Genomic DNA, 17,307 nt, shown 5'->3' with positions numbered 1-17,307 from the left:
AGACAAAAACATTCACCTCAAAGTTGCCTCCCCTCATCATAGCCTGTCATATGCTTTCCATTTTGTGAACACAACATGCTCAAGGGGATCTCAGAAGATGGTCTGATGAGGCTTTTGAATTTTACAATTTTACAAGCACGAATTTGGAAACCTAGTTTCTAGTATTGCATTAGACAGCTCTAGCATCCCCGTCTTTACTGTAAATTCCACAGGTACTTTAAATTTCAGAGACTACAACATTGAAAAATTCAACATGGAGTCCAAGTTTGACAATTTAGATCAGGCTTTCGAAGGGAACTCTGTAAACGGAAGGAAACATTTAGGAAGAGGTAATACCAGCAAATTCCTACTCACCATGTTGAATTGCTGCTGCAGTTTCTCATTGGCATAGTTAATGCAAAATTGTTCAAAGCTATTTATCTCAAACGTTTCAAACCTGGAAAATCAAAACAAATTGGTTTGGTGGGGACAGATGCGTGCACTCCCTCTCTCTTCCAGAACTACCTTACATTTAAAGCTATCGAGGTAGTTGGAAGAATTCATGAACAATAATAAAATATATCTTTGCACACTGGTGGAGTGTAAGCTTTACCCAACTAGTAGTCAGAAGTCCATGAAACCACGTAGGGACCCTGCCATGAAACAGCAATGGAGGGAGATCAAGTTGCAGCTAAGGATAAGCACAGGCCTGATGCATTCCTGGGCAAGACACTGAGATTTTGTGGCCTCATTCTAAAGAGGGAACCAGCTGAAATGAACACCGAAGCAATGGCTCTTTTTAAGTTAAAGAGAATGAAATGAAAATACCAAACGAGCAACTTAAAATGTAGGGTAACAGCCTGTGACTCCCCTGAGGGACAGGAAATATGTCTAATTCCCACCTATGTATTCTTTCCCAGTGCTTAGTACAATGCTCTGCACATAGGAAGCATTTAATAAACCCTCCTCTTCCTCCTACTACTAAAGAGGGGAAAATATTCTTCAGAGTGTAAGTTCCTTTGAGGGCAGGGAACCCACATCCTCCCAAAGTTCCTACTGGCTATTACCGGTCTTCGTCCTGGCTCGCTCCAAAATATATCCAAGAAAAGGGAGAGAAGTCAGCCTACTCCTTGGCCCCAAAGTAGCTTTTGCATCCATTCTCCATCCCTCAACTTCTCTTCTTTGGAAGCTCAAGTCATCTGCCTCTACCACCCACTCTACTTGTTGCATTTCTCTTGGTCTCATCTCTGCTTCTCTGAGTGATTCTGACACCCTTCTCTCTTTCCTCCCCTCCACTGATCCCTGGGGACTTCAATGTCTATGTGGATGTTCCCCACGACTCCTTGCCCACCTGTTTCTTCTCACACCAACTCCACAAACCTCCTGCTCCACCCTATTTCACAAACTCACCAACTTGGACTTACTCATCAACTTACTCATCAGCTGGATCTCATCATCACTAGTCACTGCTCCTTTTAACTTGGCTTTTCACCTACATCCCCTCTTCCCTGCAAAACTCTTCTTTGTCTGCCTAGGTGATTCTGATCACTAGACTACTTTCACTTAATCCTGATCCTCATACCCAACTTGCATTACTTCCAACCTCCCCCTCTTGCACTAATCCACCTCAACTTTGCCTTTTCCATCAAACTCAACTCCCTCAACTCCATGCATCCCCTAACCTAAAAAACTATTCTCTGGCTCCCACTGCATCCTCCAGCTATTACCTCATCACTTTCCTCCCATTCCCGCCCCAGCTACTCGAACGAGTTAAATACACCTCCGGCCTCCACTTTCTCTCCTAAAATTCCCTTTTTCGCCCATTACAAGATGGTTTTGCCCTCTTCAGTCCAACGGAACTGCTCTCTCTCCTCCTTACCAAATCTAATGGTCTCTACTTTATCCTAATCCTCCTCGACCTCTTGGCAGCCTTCAAAGCTGTGAACCATTCCCTTCTCTGAGAAACACTAACTTTGGTTTAACTGGCACCGTTTTCTTTTGGTTCTCCTCTTATCTCACTGGTCATGCCTTCTCTGTCCCTTTTGCTGGCCTTTCCTCTGACTCCCACTCATTACCTGTAGGGTCCCTCAAGGCTCTCTTCTAGGACAGTCTTCTCTTACTTAACACTGACTCTCTCAGGGAGCTCATCCGTTCCAACGACTTCAACAACTACCTCTGGAGCCAACATCTCTACAATCTCGCATTTCCTCCTGTCCATAGGACAGCTCTATGGATATATGGATGCTCTGCTGACACTTCAAGTTCAGTAGGTCAAAATATGAACTCTTCGCTTTCCCTCCCAAATCCTTTCCACCCAACTCTTCCATCACAGTTGGGCCCGCCACCATTTTCCCATCTCTGAGACCCACCACCTTGGAATTATCCTAGGCTCCTTTCTCTCTTTCAACCTCTAAATTCATTCCCTTTGCAAATCCTGTCGGTTTCTCTTCCACAATATTACCAGGACACGGTCCTTCCTTTCTAGCCAAAAGACCACTAAGTTGGTCCAGGCACTCGTCATATCCTGGTCTGACTACTCTCTTCACCCCTCTAGACTGTGAACTCGGGGACAGGGAATGTGTTTGACATTGTGTTGACTCTTCTAAGCTCTTAGTACAGTGCTTTGCACACTGTAAGCATTCAATAAATGTTTATTATTATTAATGTTAATATTAATAATTATAACTGGCCTCAGTTCCACCAGTTCCTCCCCCTCCATGTCACAATTCACTCTGTCTACATCACTTTTCTACAACATCTTCTGTATACATCTCCCTACATCTCCAATACCTTACATGCTTGGCTTTAACTCACTCATTGGCTCGCTTCTGTTTTCTTCTCCACTCTCATCTCCCACTACCACCCAGCTCACAATCTTCATTTATCTCAAGCTAATCTAATCACTGTTCCTCATTTTTGTCTCTCCCACTGAAAAACTTACCATCTTCTCCCTGCCTAGAACTATCTCTCCACTCCAATTTGACTGACCACAGGTCCCTCAATATTTAAGCGCTTCTGAAATCACATCTCCTGTAGGAGGCCTTCCCTGATAGATCCTTAATCTCCTAGGCTAGAGTCTAGTATAGTCTATTATAGGCTAGCCTACGACTCCCACATCAGCACTTTTACCCCACCTATGCCCTTGTGTCTCGTAGTATTTTATATATCCATAATTACATTACCTATTACTTAAACAGTAACTCATATATATAAAACTCCTTTCCCTTCCTCCTCCTATCTTTAAATTATTTTAGGGTCTGTCTCCACTAAATTGTAAGCTCCTTAAGGTACTATGCCTACTAACTTTATTGTGCTCTCCCAATTACTTAGTATAGTGCTCTACCACACGGCAGGCTCTCAATAAATACAGATGAATAATTAGTACCAGGGCCTAGCACTCAATAGGCATTCAAAAATATCATTTATTAATTAAAAATCCAAGACGACAGCTAGATTCTCAAGAGCTTTAACGATCAATCAGTGGTAGTTATTGAGCACTTCCTATGTGCAGAGTGCTGTGCTGAGTGCTTGGGAGAGTATAATACAACAAATTAGCAGATATGTTTCTCCTCCTCTTAACAAACTTACAGTCTAGAGGCATTTAATTCACATCAAGAAAATCTGAAAATGAGCTTACTAACCACAGAATAGAGGGATTTTAGTCAGGTTTTAAACAGAATGCCAGAACTGTCCTTCCCTGATCCCAGGCTGACTTCTATTCCCTTTCCATACAACTCCAGGTTAAACAAAACCTCGAGATTGGGCCTTGAAAGATTTAATGCAGCCACCTAAAAATAAAGCATCCCACACTTACCCATAAATATCCAGTACGCCAATAAAGGAATGTTGCTTTATAGCAGAATGAAGCGCCTGGTTGACATGATCCACAATCCAGTTAAAAAGTTTAGCATAGATGTGTTTTGCTAAAGCATCCCGGGCGTTGACGGCTTGCAACTTGGAGATGGGTTTGATGTAAGTCTCAGTTGCGGTGGCCAGCTTCCTGTGGCAAAGCCAGTGGGCCATCTCTTCATATTCAACTCCCATGAGGTCACAGAAGAAGCCAAGAGGTTCGTGTTTGGGCTGCCAAAAGAGATGGATTCTTTGCTCCAGTTTAGATCAGCAAAATAACAAGGGGTTCCCAGAATGATCCTCTCCTTCAGCCCACGCCCCGGCTGCGCAATAATGGATCCCCCGGAGCCGTGGAGAATCGAATGGACCTCTCCGCCCCACCGTCCTTATTCTGCCATTCCAACAGAGAAGCACTCCCAGGGCAGCGGCTACATTTCCCCACACTCCTCTTTTCTTGGAGTTGTCTGCTCAGTTAGGGGCATGGCACCAATGAAACCATCACAGGGCATGGCCATTCCTGATTCCTAGGAATTCTTTCAGTAGGAACCAGGGTTGGGGAGGAGTCCGGGTGATGGGGAAGGGGGCTGGATTCACCAAGTGTGAAGATAACAAGTTTAGAGTGGCAACTATGTTGAGGTACAAAAAAAAAATTGGCAGGGTCAGGATTAATATACATTTATCAGTCCACATTCCCTGCTTCCTTGTCATCCACTCGGCCACCTCACCTACTGATAGTCTCGGTCTTTATCAGAAGACAAGGCTACTGAAAGGATGACCTAATTCCCCTAAAGAAGCATTTCAATGTACAAAAATCCACAGCATCACTTGAAAATGGATCAGCGCTTTCTTTACTTTCTGCTCCTTCTGCACGGTCATCATTTCCTATGCTAAACCCTGTCTATCTTTCAGATTTTCTACAAAAAGCTACTCATTCAAATAGCACAGGAACATTTAATCCCAGGGAGACAGCAGTTGAAGTCAGAAGCCACTATTTAGCATCCTCACGTAATAAACCCACAGTACAGACTGCGGGACTGGGCTTATTTCTGAAAGAGCATGTATTAATAATAATAACGGTATTTGTTAAGCACTTACTATGTGCCAAGCACTGGGGTAGATTTCAGAAAAGAAGGTTGTCCCACATGGGGCTCACAGTCTTCATCCTCATTTTACCGACCAGTTAATGCGGCACAAAGAAGTTAAGAGGCTTGCCCAAGGTCACACAGCAGACGAATGGCAGAGCTGGGATAAGAACTCAGGTCTTCTGCCTCTCAAGCCCGTGCTCTTTCCACTAAGCCACGCTGCTTCTCGAGAAACATTCTATTAACCACCACTCAGATGACTACACACCAAGAGGTTTTAATAGATTGAAATGATATAATTTTCCATGACAAATAACCAAATGAGAGCGATAGACCTCTCTGAAACACTGTTACTTAGAGAAGCAGCGTGGCTCAGTGGAAAGAGCCTGGTCTTGGGAGTCAGAGGTCATGGGTTCGAAGCCCGGCTCTGCCTCTTGTCAGCTGTGTGACTGTGGGCAAGTCACTTAACTTCTCTGTGCCTCAGTTACCTCATCTGTAAAATGGGGATTAACTGTAAGCCTCATGTGGGACAACCTGATACAGGGTACTGTGTCTACCCCAGCGCTTAGAATAGTGCTCTGCACATAGTAAGTGCTTAACAAAATACCAACATTATTATTACCACCAAACTCAAGGTTGAACGTCTACTTGCTCCAGGAGATTCGTGTAAAAAAGTGCTCTAAACCCACATAATTGTCAGTGTGCTCTAGTTGATGATGCTATCGGCCTTCCATCAACCCTTCAGACTGGAACTTAGGTGCCTTCCATAATACTACCATGATTTGTGGGTCCAACTTTCGGCCCACTTTCTTGGGAGGAGTGAAGGATAAGGAGTCATGTAGTGATTTTGCTCCTTAAACAGCCCCTCCCTCACTCCTAGGATTGAGTCCACGATCTCCTCGGGCAGGGAATTCTACACTGGATGATTTTTTCTGCAATTGGAGGCCCGGAAAATTGTGGTCCTGGCAAATTTATTTCAGCCTGGCCGATGGAAACCTGGAGAACGATGGGGAAAGATGTACACCTTTTACAGTGTGGCCTTAAAATAATTTCCTGTTACAATCTTTGAGAGGCCTGGGAGGTGAGGGGGCAGGTCAAACCAGGAATTATGCAAATGTCTCCCCTCAATTTAAGGAATTTGAAACTAAACCACCTCCTGAATAAAGGGAGCCAACTGCACGCAACGCCCCGAGAATAGGACTTTTCAGAGATGAGTTTTCATATTCCTGGAAAACAGCTGCACTACAGCACCTCAGGGTAGGGTTTTGAAGTCCCACAGCCAGGACCCACCCTAGCAAATAAAGATATTGCTCACTCCACTGTACTTACTGATGAATGTTGTGGTACTTTACAATAAGAAGAAGTGGTTTCTGGTCCACACTGTCTGTACCTTCCTAAGGCCAGCCCTTTAGCCTCCAGGTAATAATAATGAAATTCATTAATTTTTTAACTGTTTGGTACCAAGCTAAGAGCTAGGGCAGATACAAGATACCCAGATGGGACACAGCCAGTAGATGTCTGCTGGCTGAGGAATGTCCAAATACACTGATCTGCATAGGTTTCTAAGTAGAGAGTGATAGGATCCTATGTAAGTTATTAATAATAATAATAATGGTATTTGCTAAGCGCTTACTATGTGCCGAGCACTGCTCTAAGTGCTGGGGTAGATACAGGGTAATCAGGTTGTCCCACGTGAGGCTCACAGTCTTCATTCCCATTTTACAGAGAAGTGAAGTGACTTGCCCAAGGTCACACAACAGACCAGGGGCGGATCCGGGATTGGAACCCATAACCTTCTCAATCCCAGTCCCGTGCTCTATCCACTGTGCCATGCTGCTTCACAGTTCGCACAGGATCCCATCTTTTCCTGGTGAGAGTGAGGGAAGAGAACTTAAAAACATCCCCGTGACTTAAAAGGAAACTGGGGACCTTTTTCACCCCATTTCTTATGAAAGCCCCCAGAAAATTCCTCTGTGAAAGGTTCAAGAGGCGACAAACTATTTATAAGGGACGGTAGGGAGTTTAGAGTTTCAACCTAAGAGAAATGAGACTATAAGAGGAGAAAGTAAATCCTTTCCATTCTGCAGAGGCCCATAAAATAAACGTTTTTGCTCACTAGTTTCTGAACTTTGTCACTTACATGATTTATTTATTAAAACTATAAAGAAGCTTTCTTTGAAAAAACACAAAGGGCTTTTATATCCATGATTTCACTGAGCAGGAGGAGGGAGAAGAGAGTCGAGTTCTCTTTCTTTTTGAGAAGGGGGAGGACAGGCTGATGCAAACCCAAGAATATTTTCCTGCTCTGAGCTTAGGGCAGAGGAGTCTGGGGAGTGGGGCGAGCGGGAGGGGGAAGGAACGCTATTAGTAGCTGAAAGGAAGAGTCTTCTGGCAGGATTCCAAAAGGGATCCAGGAGGAGAGGGACAGTGGCAAAAACCTTTGAAGATTCTACCAAGGGGCTCCAGTGCCCCCTCTGAAAACTCTCCAGGGCATTTGGAAGACACATATAATAACAATGTTGGCCTTTGTTAAGCGCTTACTATGTGCAGAGCACTGCTCTAAGTGCTGGGGTAGATACAGGGTAATCAGGTTGTCCCACATGAGGCTCACAGTCTTCATTCCCATTTTACAGATGAGGGAACTGAGGCCCAGAGAAGTGAAGTGACTTGCCCACAGTCACCCAGCTGACAAGTGGCAGAGCCGGGATTCGAACCCGCGACCTCAGACTCCCAAGCCCGGGCTCGTTCCACTGAGCCGCGCTGCTTCTCCCTGCGGAGCTCGAGGCTTCTTCCCCCGTCAGAATCTGGACAGTTCTCTGCTGAAACCAGTCCTAAACTTAGTGTCAACAAAGGCTAAAAGAGGGAGATGCAGAGATAACAATGTTGGTATTTGTTAAGCGCTTACTATGTGCAGAACACTGTTCTAAGCGCTGGGGTAGAAACAGGGTCATCAGGTTGTCCCATGTGAGGCTCACAATCTAAATGCCCATTTTACAGATGAGGTAACTAAGGCACAGAGAAGTTCCCCTTCCTCTCTGCAGACCGGTGGGAGGAGGGCAAGGGGCAGGGTGTTGGCTTTCCCTGAAGCTGCAAAGGAAGAATGGAAGGCACCGCCCCTATTTAATAATAATAATGGTGGAATTTGTTAAGTGCTTACTATGTGCAAAGCACTGTTCTAAGCGCTGGGGGATAAAAGGTGATCAGGTTGTCCCACCACGTGGGGCTCACAGTTTTAATCCCCATTTTACAGATGAGGTAACCGAGGCACAGAGAAGTGACTTGCCCACAGCCACACAGCTGACAAGTGGCGGAGCCACGTTTCGAACCCATGACTTCTGACTCCCAACTTTCCACTGAGCCACGCTGCTCCTATCTGCAGAGGTTTGCTGATTAGCCCATAGTTTTCTAGGTTTCATACCCCTGGGACTTAGAACCCAGGTTTCTGGATTCCCGGTCTCAGATTCTAACCACTAGAGCACATCTTTTCGCCAGGGGGATTCCAACATATTTCTCTCAAAAGAATCGGAAGCAAGCAATACCTGCAGACCTCAAGTCAACCTTTATTTCGGACTTACGGGTATCGTGCAACTGTCAGAGTCGCGGGACGTAAACCCAACATTGCCGAGGTGTAGGATGCCAGCAAGGATTCGAAAAATTCCCATCTGGTAGACCTCATTAATACCTAAAATAAAAGACAATCACAGAGCGGGATCTCATGAAAGGCCACAGAAATAATCAGAAGAGGCTTCGGCTTGTGATGCGTGGGGTAAATTTTAGAAAAGCTCTGCCATCTTTCTAAGGTTCCACTCTTTTGTTTTTGCATTTTCACTTTCTTCCGGTCCATTATTCGTATCGAATTAACGGTCTATCATTGCGAAGGAAAAGATCTCTAAATTTAAATTGCTATTTTGGGACTTTTTCCCACCCACTAGAAGGATATTAAATCTGAGATCCTGTGAGATGACACCCAATCTGAATTTCAAGATGTGCACAAAATTCAAGCAAGCAGTTTAAGCCAAAAAGCCGAAATGGGTTTTACAAGGAAGTCCAGTGGCTTTTCCCAGCAACCTTAGTCCACACGCCCTCTCGCTCACTCTGAAGTAGTTACTGCATCATCAAAAGGTATATATATGTAAGCTACCCTCACCCGGCCCCAAGGCGAAAGTACAATTACCTAGCAAAGTGCACGCTTTCCTGGTCTGCGCCATTTCTTTGGCATCATCGATCCCATCGATCACAGGGCTGCCTCCTTGCCTGGTGTAGTGGAAGTAATTTGCAGTCCCTGCAGAAACACAAAAAGAGAAGAGTCTGTAGCACAAAGGTGAGTTCGAAAGGACAGTTTCTGTTCCTACTCCTTTGCCTCAGAAGGAGAGTGAAAGTCCACCGCTACTAGGCTTCTATGGGATCTGAAGTCTCCTGGAGAAAGGGGTCTCTGGAAGCAGAAGTCTGCCTGAAGATAAAGGCTTAAAATACACACGCCAATCAAGTGGATTCAGTAGCCAATTGAGCATACAAGCTCACTGAAAATGTCTCAGTACTTCTATGCCGTACCACAACTCCCAGCCTCTGTGAGGGAACCAGAAGGGCAGCTGAGCCCAGCCAAGTCTTCTTTTGCTTCACTGTGGGCGGGCTCAGAACCCTCGGCTGGGCTAACAAGGCAAACTACGGGCTTCCCTCCATTTCGGCCGCAGCCCTTTAACTCTGTGGCCCTCAGAGCAGGGGTGAGACTTGAGTCCTTAAAACAGAAACGGGCAGAGAGCTGCTCTGGACCCTGAATTAAGGACCTGAAACAGGCAGGGAGGAAAGGGAGGCCTGCCCAAATTGGCCTTGGCCATAGGAGCCCCAGAGAGTGAAGAGTGTTGAGGGATGAATGTTTCTACATCAATTATTTTCTCCTCAGGTCTATAGCTTTCATGGGAAGCCGTGTGGCTCAGTGGAAAGAGCCTGGGCTTCGGAGTCAGAGGTCATGGGTTCGACTCCCGGCTCTGCCGCTTGTCAGTTGTGTGAGTGCCTCAGTTACCTCATCTGTACAATGGGGATTAACTGTGAGCCTCATGTGGGACAACCTAACTACCCTGTATCTCCCCCAGCGCTTAGAACAGTGCTCTGCACATAGTAAGCGCTTAACAAATACCAACATTATTATTATTATTATTATTCTAATCTGCATTCAAAATATTTCACAAGATGATTTTGGATCGAACTCAGGGAATATCCAAGATAGACGGAGAAGTCAGATCACCCAAAATTAACTCCATTTTCATTCTTCCAAGGTAAACTGCTGGGCAAATTCCACAAGAGATTTTAGAAGAATTGTGCTTTGGAGAAGGAACTAACCAACTGGGGTAAGTCTTTTTTAGTGGCTTTGCCAAACAATTCATTTCCACGGCTCACAAGTAAGATCTCTGGCTCATTATATAATTGGATCGTTTCCTCTTGGACAAATCAATTAATGAGCTCGGCGGTAGCAACTGAAAAGAGCATCTTCACCTGATGAAAGATTCATACCTAAATGCAACGATTTAAATTCAGGTAACTTGGCTGAAGCACAGAGCTGGTAGAAGATGTGATAGTTTCTCTCCTCTTCTGCCTTGAATTAAAAACAAAATCCAAGAACAAATGAAAAAAACATTCAATTACAATACTGAAAAATACACAGCGAATCCCTAAAAAAAGGGGAGGGGGTAAATGGAATTTTCCTTTTACTACAAATTGGTTAAATCTAGAACCTGGAAAATTAACTGACAGAATGAAAGGTAGAAATTTCCACGTGAGCCATCGTGCAGTTGATAAAAATGGACCCGATCTCTGAAAGCTAAGCTGCTGGGACAGTGGGAACCTTTACTCGGTCACCCCCGGGCAGTGGCAAATTCAGGCGAGTAGGCAAGTTGGACTGGCTTTTCAAAAGGCAGGGGGAGAAAACTGTTGCAGACAGATTTTCCGCACCCTAATGCCCTTAGAAACAATGTACCTAAAAAATAATGGGAAGCTGTCACTTCCTACCATCTCCCACTTCCCTTTCTCCCCTCCAACTCCATCTCTGCTCCCCCGCAAAAAATGTTTGCCCGAGTTGACCTGCAACAGCTGGCCAATCTGCAAGCATTTTTACAGCCCCCCAATAAACACTCCTTTCAAAAACTCCAAATACATTTAAGTCACTGAAAGGTCTTGATTTTCATCTCTATCACTAATTAAAACCCATACATCCCCCACATTTTACATCATTTTAAGTGATGAATATGTGATAGGACCCCAGAGTTGGATTGTCACTATCCTAAAAATGCCTTATCCTAAAAATTCCACCACGGTGATTGTCTTGGACTGAAATATAACAACCAGAGCCTCAATTCAGAGGTCTGATGGTTCACGGAGTTTGACCTCAATCAGAATGATTTACTGAACACCTACATTGCACACAGCACTTGGGGATATTGGGAAAAAAATTAATTAGCCAGCCTTAAGCTTTTAAGGAATCTGAAGGGGGGAAGACAAACATCAAAACACTTAAAAGTTCAACGTGAACTGCTGACATCCACATTGCATTCATCCAATTGTATTGACTGGGTGCTTACTGTGAGCAGAGCGCTGTACTAAGCGCTTGAGAGAGTACAATACAACAATAAACAGACACATCTCCTGCCCACGACGAGCTAACAGTCTAGAGTAGGGTCTTAAGGCAACGTTACACCCTTACCTACGAGGAACCCTTACATTCTTATTTGTAGAGTGCTGTAAATGAAAAATTTACCTCGCTGTTGAGCAGTTTTTAAAGGTTGTTCTCCAGCTTAAGCAACCCCCCTTTCTATTGCCCCCCCCATCTCCCTTGACAGTGTTAAGGGGGTGCGCGGGGAGAGGGAAGTGCTTCAGAGATCCTGTATAGCCTGGTCCAATCTTGAGGTCCGTCCGGGAACTTAGCGCTCATTCAGTCATTCAATCGTATTTACTGAGCGCCTCGCACTCTACTAAGCCCTTGGCTAGCTGGGAATAATTTTGGAAAGGAGCGTTTATTGGGGGCTGTAAAAATGTGTGGCTTGCAGACTGGCAAGACTGGCTAGTAAATCTTCTGAAGCAGTACCACTGAACTTATTTCATTCTGAAAGTTTCATTAGCATTTCCTGCTGTAGAAAGCCACATGGGCAGGGCTCCCAACCCTCCACTGTTGGGTCATAACACTTCCTAGCGTATGCTCGGAAAAGGAACATCAATCCCTCTTGCTATGGATGGATATTTACAGAAAAGACCCAAGTGAGGCCCAAGAAAAGTTTCCTCTGGGCTTCTAGTGAAAAGAGAACTGGACTGACAGTCAAGAGACATGGATTCTACTCCCCCTTGTTCCAAATGCCTGCTATGTGACCTTGGACTAGTCATTTAACCTCCCTGAGCCTAAGCTTCTTCATCTATAAAATGGGCAGCCGCTCTCTCTACCTCTCAGACGGTAAACGCTAGATGGGACAGGGAGTGTATCTGATCCAAATAACTGTAGATATCCCGGGCTTAGCACACAGTATGTGATTAATATAAAACAACCATTATCACCATCATCCTCTTTCGAAGCCAAGGAATGCTCAGTATACCTCACAATGAGACATGTTTCTCTACCAACACAACCCGGTATGGGATTCCAGGCAACACATCATCGAACACGCGAAAGGACATTTGGATGACACCCACATATAACTGCAGAATCCACCCTACCTGGAACACCACTCTGGATTTTTCCAGGAGATACGTTCTCATGTTGGCGCCAATGATCCGGTATCGCTTATCAAAACCAATCTCAATGTATTTCCCAAACCGACTGCTGTTGTCATTCCTGGTGGTTTTGGCATTTCCGATCGACTAGGAGGTGAAACGTAAAAACAAGAGTTTAATGTTTTAACTCATCGAGAAACGTGCTGCTTTAGAATTTGCTCTGTCGGAGAGATACCGCATGTGTGGGGTGAATATGAAAGCCTGTGGTCTGGCAGGGTCCAATTTTGAAGGCTGTTTCCTTTTGGAAACGTGCGATTTTTCCACCATTGAATGCCATCTCATGTGATCTTACCTATGTCATGAATGGAATAAAGTATTCATTTCCCTAGATCTGCCAATTTCGCTATTTCCGCACAAAGATACCCCGGAAAGAGTACCACAAGAACCATAGATTACAGCCTCGGCGAAGATCAATGCCCACAAGTTGCCAATAGTACTTGCAGCAAAAAGTCAGGATAGAGGCCCCGGAGGAGGAGGGGATGAGAGGAAGAGTAAAAAGATTATAACGTTCTTGCAGATTTTTTGTTTTATGCCACGTGAAAAATAACAATATTTAGTTTTAAAAATAGACACCGCAGAAACAAAAATTACACAAAGCCTTGTCCTGAACAACTCAGATGCCATGTCACCGTGGTTTGAATTTCAAGGCGTGAGCTAATGTCGCCTGGAAATGAAAGCAGATGAGCAGACAGGTACGAAGTAGTTTACGAAGCATTCCGAAGTAGTCATTCCCGAAATGCGAACTACGTGTCAATTCCACAAAGCAAAGTTGCCACTTTCCCGATCCCATTTTTCAAGCGGCAACCATAAAGTTAACCTCCAGCTTTCCTCAATGGGTAATGGAAGAATCTCTATCAGCATACACGTGGTACTCTCCTTTCACCTCTGACAGTTTTCTTTTCCTAGTCTCATAAAGGAATTCCAATTTTTCTAAAGTCCGACTCTGGGTAATAACAGATCTTCCAGAGTGGTTCTGCTCAACCATCCAAAGCAAACACTAAGTGTTCAATGGCATAAGACCTGAAGACACTGTCAGGAGCCACAGATCTCATCTTTAGTCTGCATCTATCTTACTTTAAAAACTGCGAGGACACAGGGACATGAGTGAGAGAGTGCCTACGGAAGGTATGACGTAGGCTACTCTTTCTAAAATCAAACCGAACATCAATTCTCTTAATGGGAGCAATTTCAATTCAGCAAAGAACGTTAAAGGGCTTTTGACTTCAATTACCACGGAAAACTCTCTAGCCATTATTTTAAAAGCTTGTGATTTTTCAATCACAACAGATTGTGCACTATTTTACTTAAAGCATCAAGTAAGGGCCACTCTGGAGAAGTGGGTCTTTAAATGTAGCCTTAGTGATGGGAGTTTTAGCCACCAAACGCTACAAGGTGAACATGGCCGAGAAGACGGAGAAAACCTCTGGAACCTCACGACTATCAAAAAATGGGGCTTTGCCCCCCGACTGTTTTTTTTTTTTACAGTATTTATTATACGATTACCGTTCTAAGCTCCGGGATAGATACGAGTCAATTAGGTCGGACACAGTCCCTGTCCCATTTGCAGCTCACAGTCTAAGCAGGAGGGAGAATAGGAAAATGGAAGCACAGAGAAGTGAACTGACTTGCCCGGGGTCACATAGCAAGCAACTGGCAGAGTCAAAATTAGAACCCAGGTCCTCTGAGTCCTAGGCCCCTGCTCTTTCCACTAGGCCTTGATCCTTGGCATGGCGTAATGGAGCGGATTGGACCTAGGAGTCAGCAGGTCATGGGTTCTAATCCCAGCTCTGCCACGTGTCTGCTGTGTGACTTTGGGCAGGTCACTTCACTTATCTCTGCCTCAGTTCCCTCATCTGTAAAAGGGGGATTGAGATTGTGAGCCCCATGTGGGGCAGGGACTGTGTCTCACCCAATTTGCTCGTATCCATCCCGGCGCTTAGTACAGCGCCTGGCACAGAGTAAGCGCCTAACAAACACCACAATCATTATCGTTCTCCGTTTTAATAATAATCACGATGGTATTTGTTAAGCGCTTACTCTGTGCCAGGCACTGTACTAAGCGCTGGGGTGGATACAAGCAAATGGAGGTGCGCTGGTAATGTGGGTCCCAAGTCCAGGGAGACCCCCGTCCCTTTCTCCGTTCTCGCAAGAACTAACTGTAGATTGCTTTTCAGCTAGCAGGGCCAAGGAGCGGGTGGCAAGCCCCATCCCTGTTCATGGTAGTCCACGAGGTTCTCAGTGATGGGGGAGAGGGGGGCACACCGACCTAGCTTCCGAAGAACCAGGCCGGGGCTTCCCACCGTCCCCCATGCACTCCAACATCTCCACGCCGTTACCACGAGATGCACAGCCGCTTATTTTGATGTGGCAGAGTGTCTGGAGAGAAAAATGACAGCCCCTCCGAATGCCCCCCCAGGAAGTGCCTTCCTGCTTCTGTAGACACGGAAGGGAGAACTTCAGGGAGCCTTGTTTCGCCTTGGCCTGAGAGCTGTTCCTCCATGGCTAGAGATAATAATGATGGCATTTGTTAAGCGCTTACTATGTGCAGAGCACTGTTCTACACGTCGTCCCACGTTGTCCCACGTGAGGCTCACAGTCTTAATCCCCATTTTACAGATGAGGTAACTGAGGCACAGAGAAGTGAAGTGACTCGCCCACAGTCACACGGCTGCCAAGTGGCAGAGCCGGAATTCGAACCCATGACCTCTGACTCCCAAGCCCGGGCTGTTTCCACTGAGCCACGCTGCTTCTCAGAGAGATGGCGATTAGGTAATAATGCTAATAATAATAATAATGGTATTTTTAAGCGCTTACTAGGTGCCAAGCATCATTCTAAGCGCTGGGCACTGTTAGGTCTAACAGTCATAACAATAATTATTATTATTATGGTATTTAAGCACTTAGTATGCGCCAAGCACTGTTCTCTCCGCCAATAGCCACCTTCACCTCTTCCTTTCCACTTCCCACGGCATTCTGAACGTTGACAACCGGGATCCAAGTACTCTAGACTCATCCCGGAACAGGGTCAAGGTGCCTTTAAACGCCTGGAGGTTCTGATGAGGTCGGGAGCTGTGCGGGAGGGAAGTATAAAGTGTGTGTTGGGGGGTGGAGGGGCTTTGTAGTTGGGCAAACATTTCAAACTGCGGCAGAGGCGAGACTCTGACTCAGCCTGCGTCCCGATGCAGGGGAGGGGAAGCCTACCGGGCCCCGGCCTGGGCCGGAGGCCACGTCCCGATGGCTGATAGAGGAGGAACGGGCGGAGCCCTCGTTGGCCGCCCTCCATCCCCACCCGAGAGATCGCCGCCGGAGCTGCTGGAGGTTGACCGGCTTCCTGGCATAGGTTCAGTTCCCGCCCTGGCCTCGGGTGGTGGGGGGGTGTCACCTCGGAGTTAAACCCACTCCTCCGCCCAAGTGAATAACCAGCAGCTCGGCCTCCGGGCCACCTCGGACTCACCAGACAGGGAGCTCTGCTTGACGCTGAGCCCCCAGAAGAAATCATCAGATTTGAAACAATGCCAGCAGGAATGGACGATCTGGTACGTTCCTCGTCCGATGATTTGTTTTTGTAGAATTTAAGTGCTCACTAGGAATCGAACGCTGTTCAAAGCGATGGGACGGATACAGGTCAACTGGGTGGGACACAGTCTCTATCCTGCATTGGGCTCACAGTCTAAATAGGAGGGAGAACAGGTGAACTGTGCCACACAGATGTTAAGTGACTTGACCGAGGTCACACGGCATGCAGTTGCCAGAGCCGGGATAAGAGCTCGTTGGGCGCAGGGAATGTGTCTGTTTACTGTCAGAGTGTCCTCTCCCAAGGGCTTAGAACAGTGCTGTGTACAGAGTAAATGCTCAATAAATACAACTGATTGAATGAATAAGTGAATGAACCCAGGTCCTCTGCCTCCCAGCCTGGTGGTCTTTCCACAAGGCCAAGCTGCTTCTCCCACCAGACCATTCTGCCTTAATTTCTCCCCTCTGGGCATCTGCCTTGTCAAGGATGCCAAGGACGTGAGAGGGTGCAGCCCAAGCATCTTCTTTTCATTTATTTTGCTAAAGCTGATGAAATGAAATAAAAATAAGATAAAAAATATAAATAATATATCACATTACTATAGATTATATTAGTCTCGATATTGTATTAGATTATATATAATATATAAAATAATGAAATATAAAATAATAATAAATAAAATACAGCTAATAAAAATGTTTTACAAGCTGGAGTACTTTCTTTTAATATATAACAAAGGATGGCAAATCAATCCATAGTATTTATTGAGCACTTACTGTTTGCAGAGTACTGTATTAAGTGTTTGGGAGACTATTAAGTAGACACGTTCTCTGCCCACAAGGAGTTTACTGCCTAGAGACCTACTTAGGAAATCAGTTAGTGCACCGTAGTCAATATAAACTCCTTTTAAAACAAATGCTGCCTCGGGAAATCAGCAAGTGGTGTTCCAGGTTTGTTATTTTCTGAAAATCAGCTATGAGCCTGATCCCATTTTAGTAAGTCCCACCCCCCACCCACTAAAATTTATTTAAACGGGGGGATGGCCCTGGGTCAAAACCGTTCGGCTTAGAAGCTGACCAGCCGCGTACCTTTTAATCCAATCCATTAGAACTGAGTACACAGGCAGATGGA

The 17,307-nt window shown here is 45.4% G+C and overlaps 1 protein-coding gene across 10 annotated transcripts in view; it reads right to left on the bottom strand.

Annotated features, from left to right (window-relative positions):
• MYO5A (myosin VA) overlaps positions 1–17,307 on the bottom strand; it is a 208,685-nt gene that overhangs the window by 80,258 nt on the left and 111,120 nt on the right. For all 10 annotated transcript variants that reach the window (XM_029070243.2, XM_039912918.1, XM_039912917.1 and 7 more), the window contains exons 6-11: positions 12,606–12,749; positions 10,419–10,500; positions 9,085–9,192; positions 8,486–8,592; positions 3,794–4,059; positions 355–436 (exon numbers count right to left, since the gene is read on the bottom strand). In XM_029070243.2, coding sequence (XP_028926076.1) covers positions 355–436; positions 3,794–4,059; positions 8,486–8,592; positions 9,085–9,192; positions 10,419–10,500; positions 12,606–12,749 — 789 coding nt within the window. The remainder of the gene's footprint in view (positions 1–354; positions 437–3,793; positions 4,060–8,485; positions 8,593–9,084; positions 9,193–10,418; positions 10,501–12,605; positions 12,750–17,307) is intronic.

This window comes from Ornithorhynchus anatinus, chromosome 8 (assembly GCF_004115215.2).
Source record: "Ornithorhynchus anatinus isolate Pmale09 chromosome 8, mOrnAna1.pri.v4, whole genome shotgun sequence".
NCBI lineage: Eukaryota > Metazoa > Chordata > Mammalia > Monotremata > Ornithorhynchidae > Ornithorhynchus > Ornithorhynchus anatinus.
The sequence above is the reverse complement of the archived record's forward strand: the minus strand, read 5'-3'. Positions and strand labels throughout refer to the sequence as shown.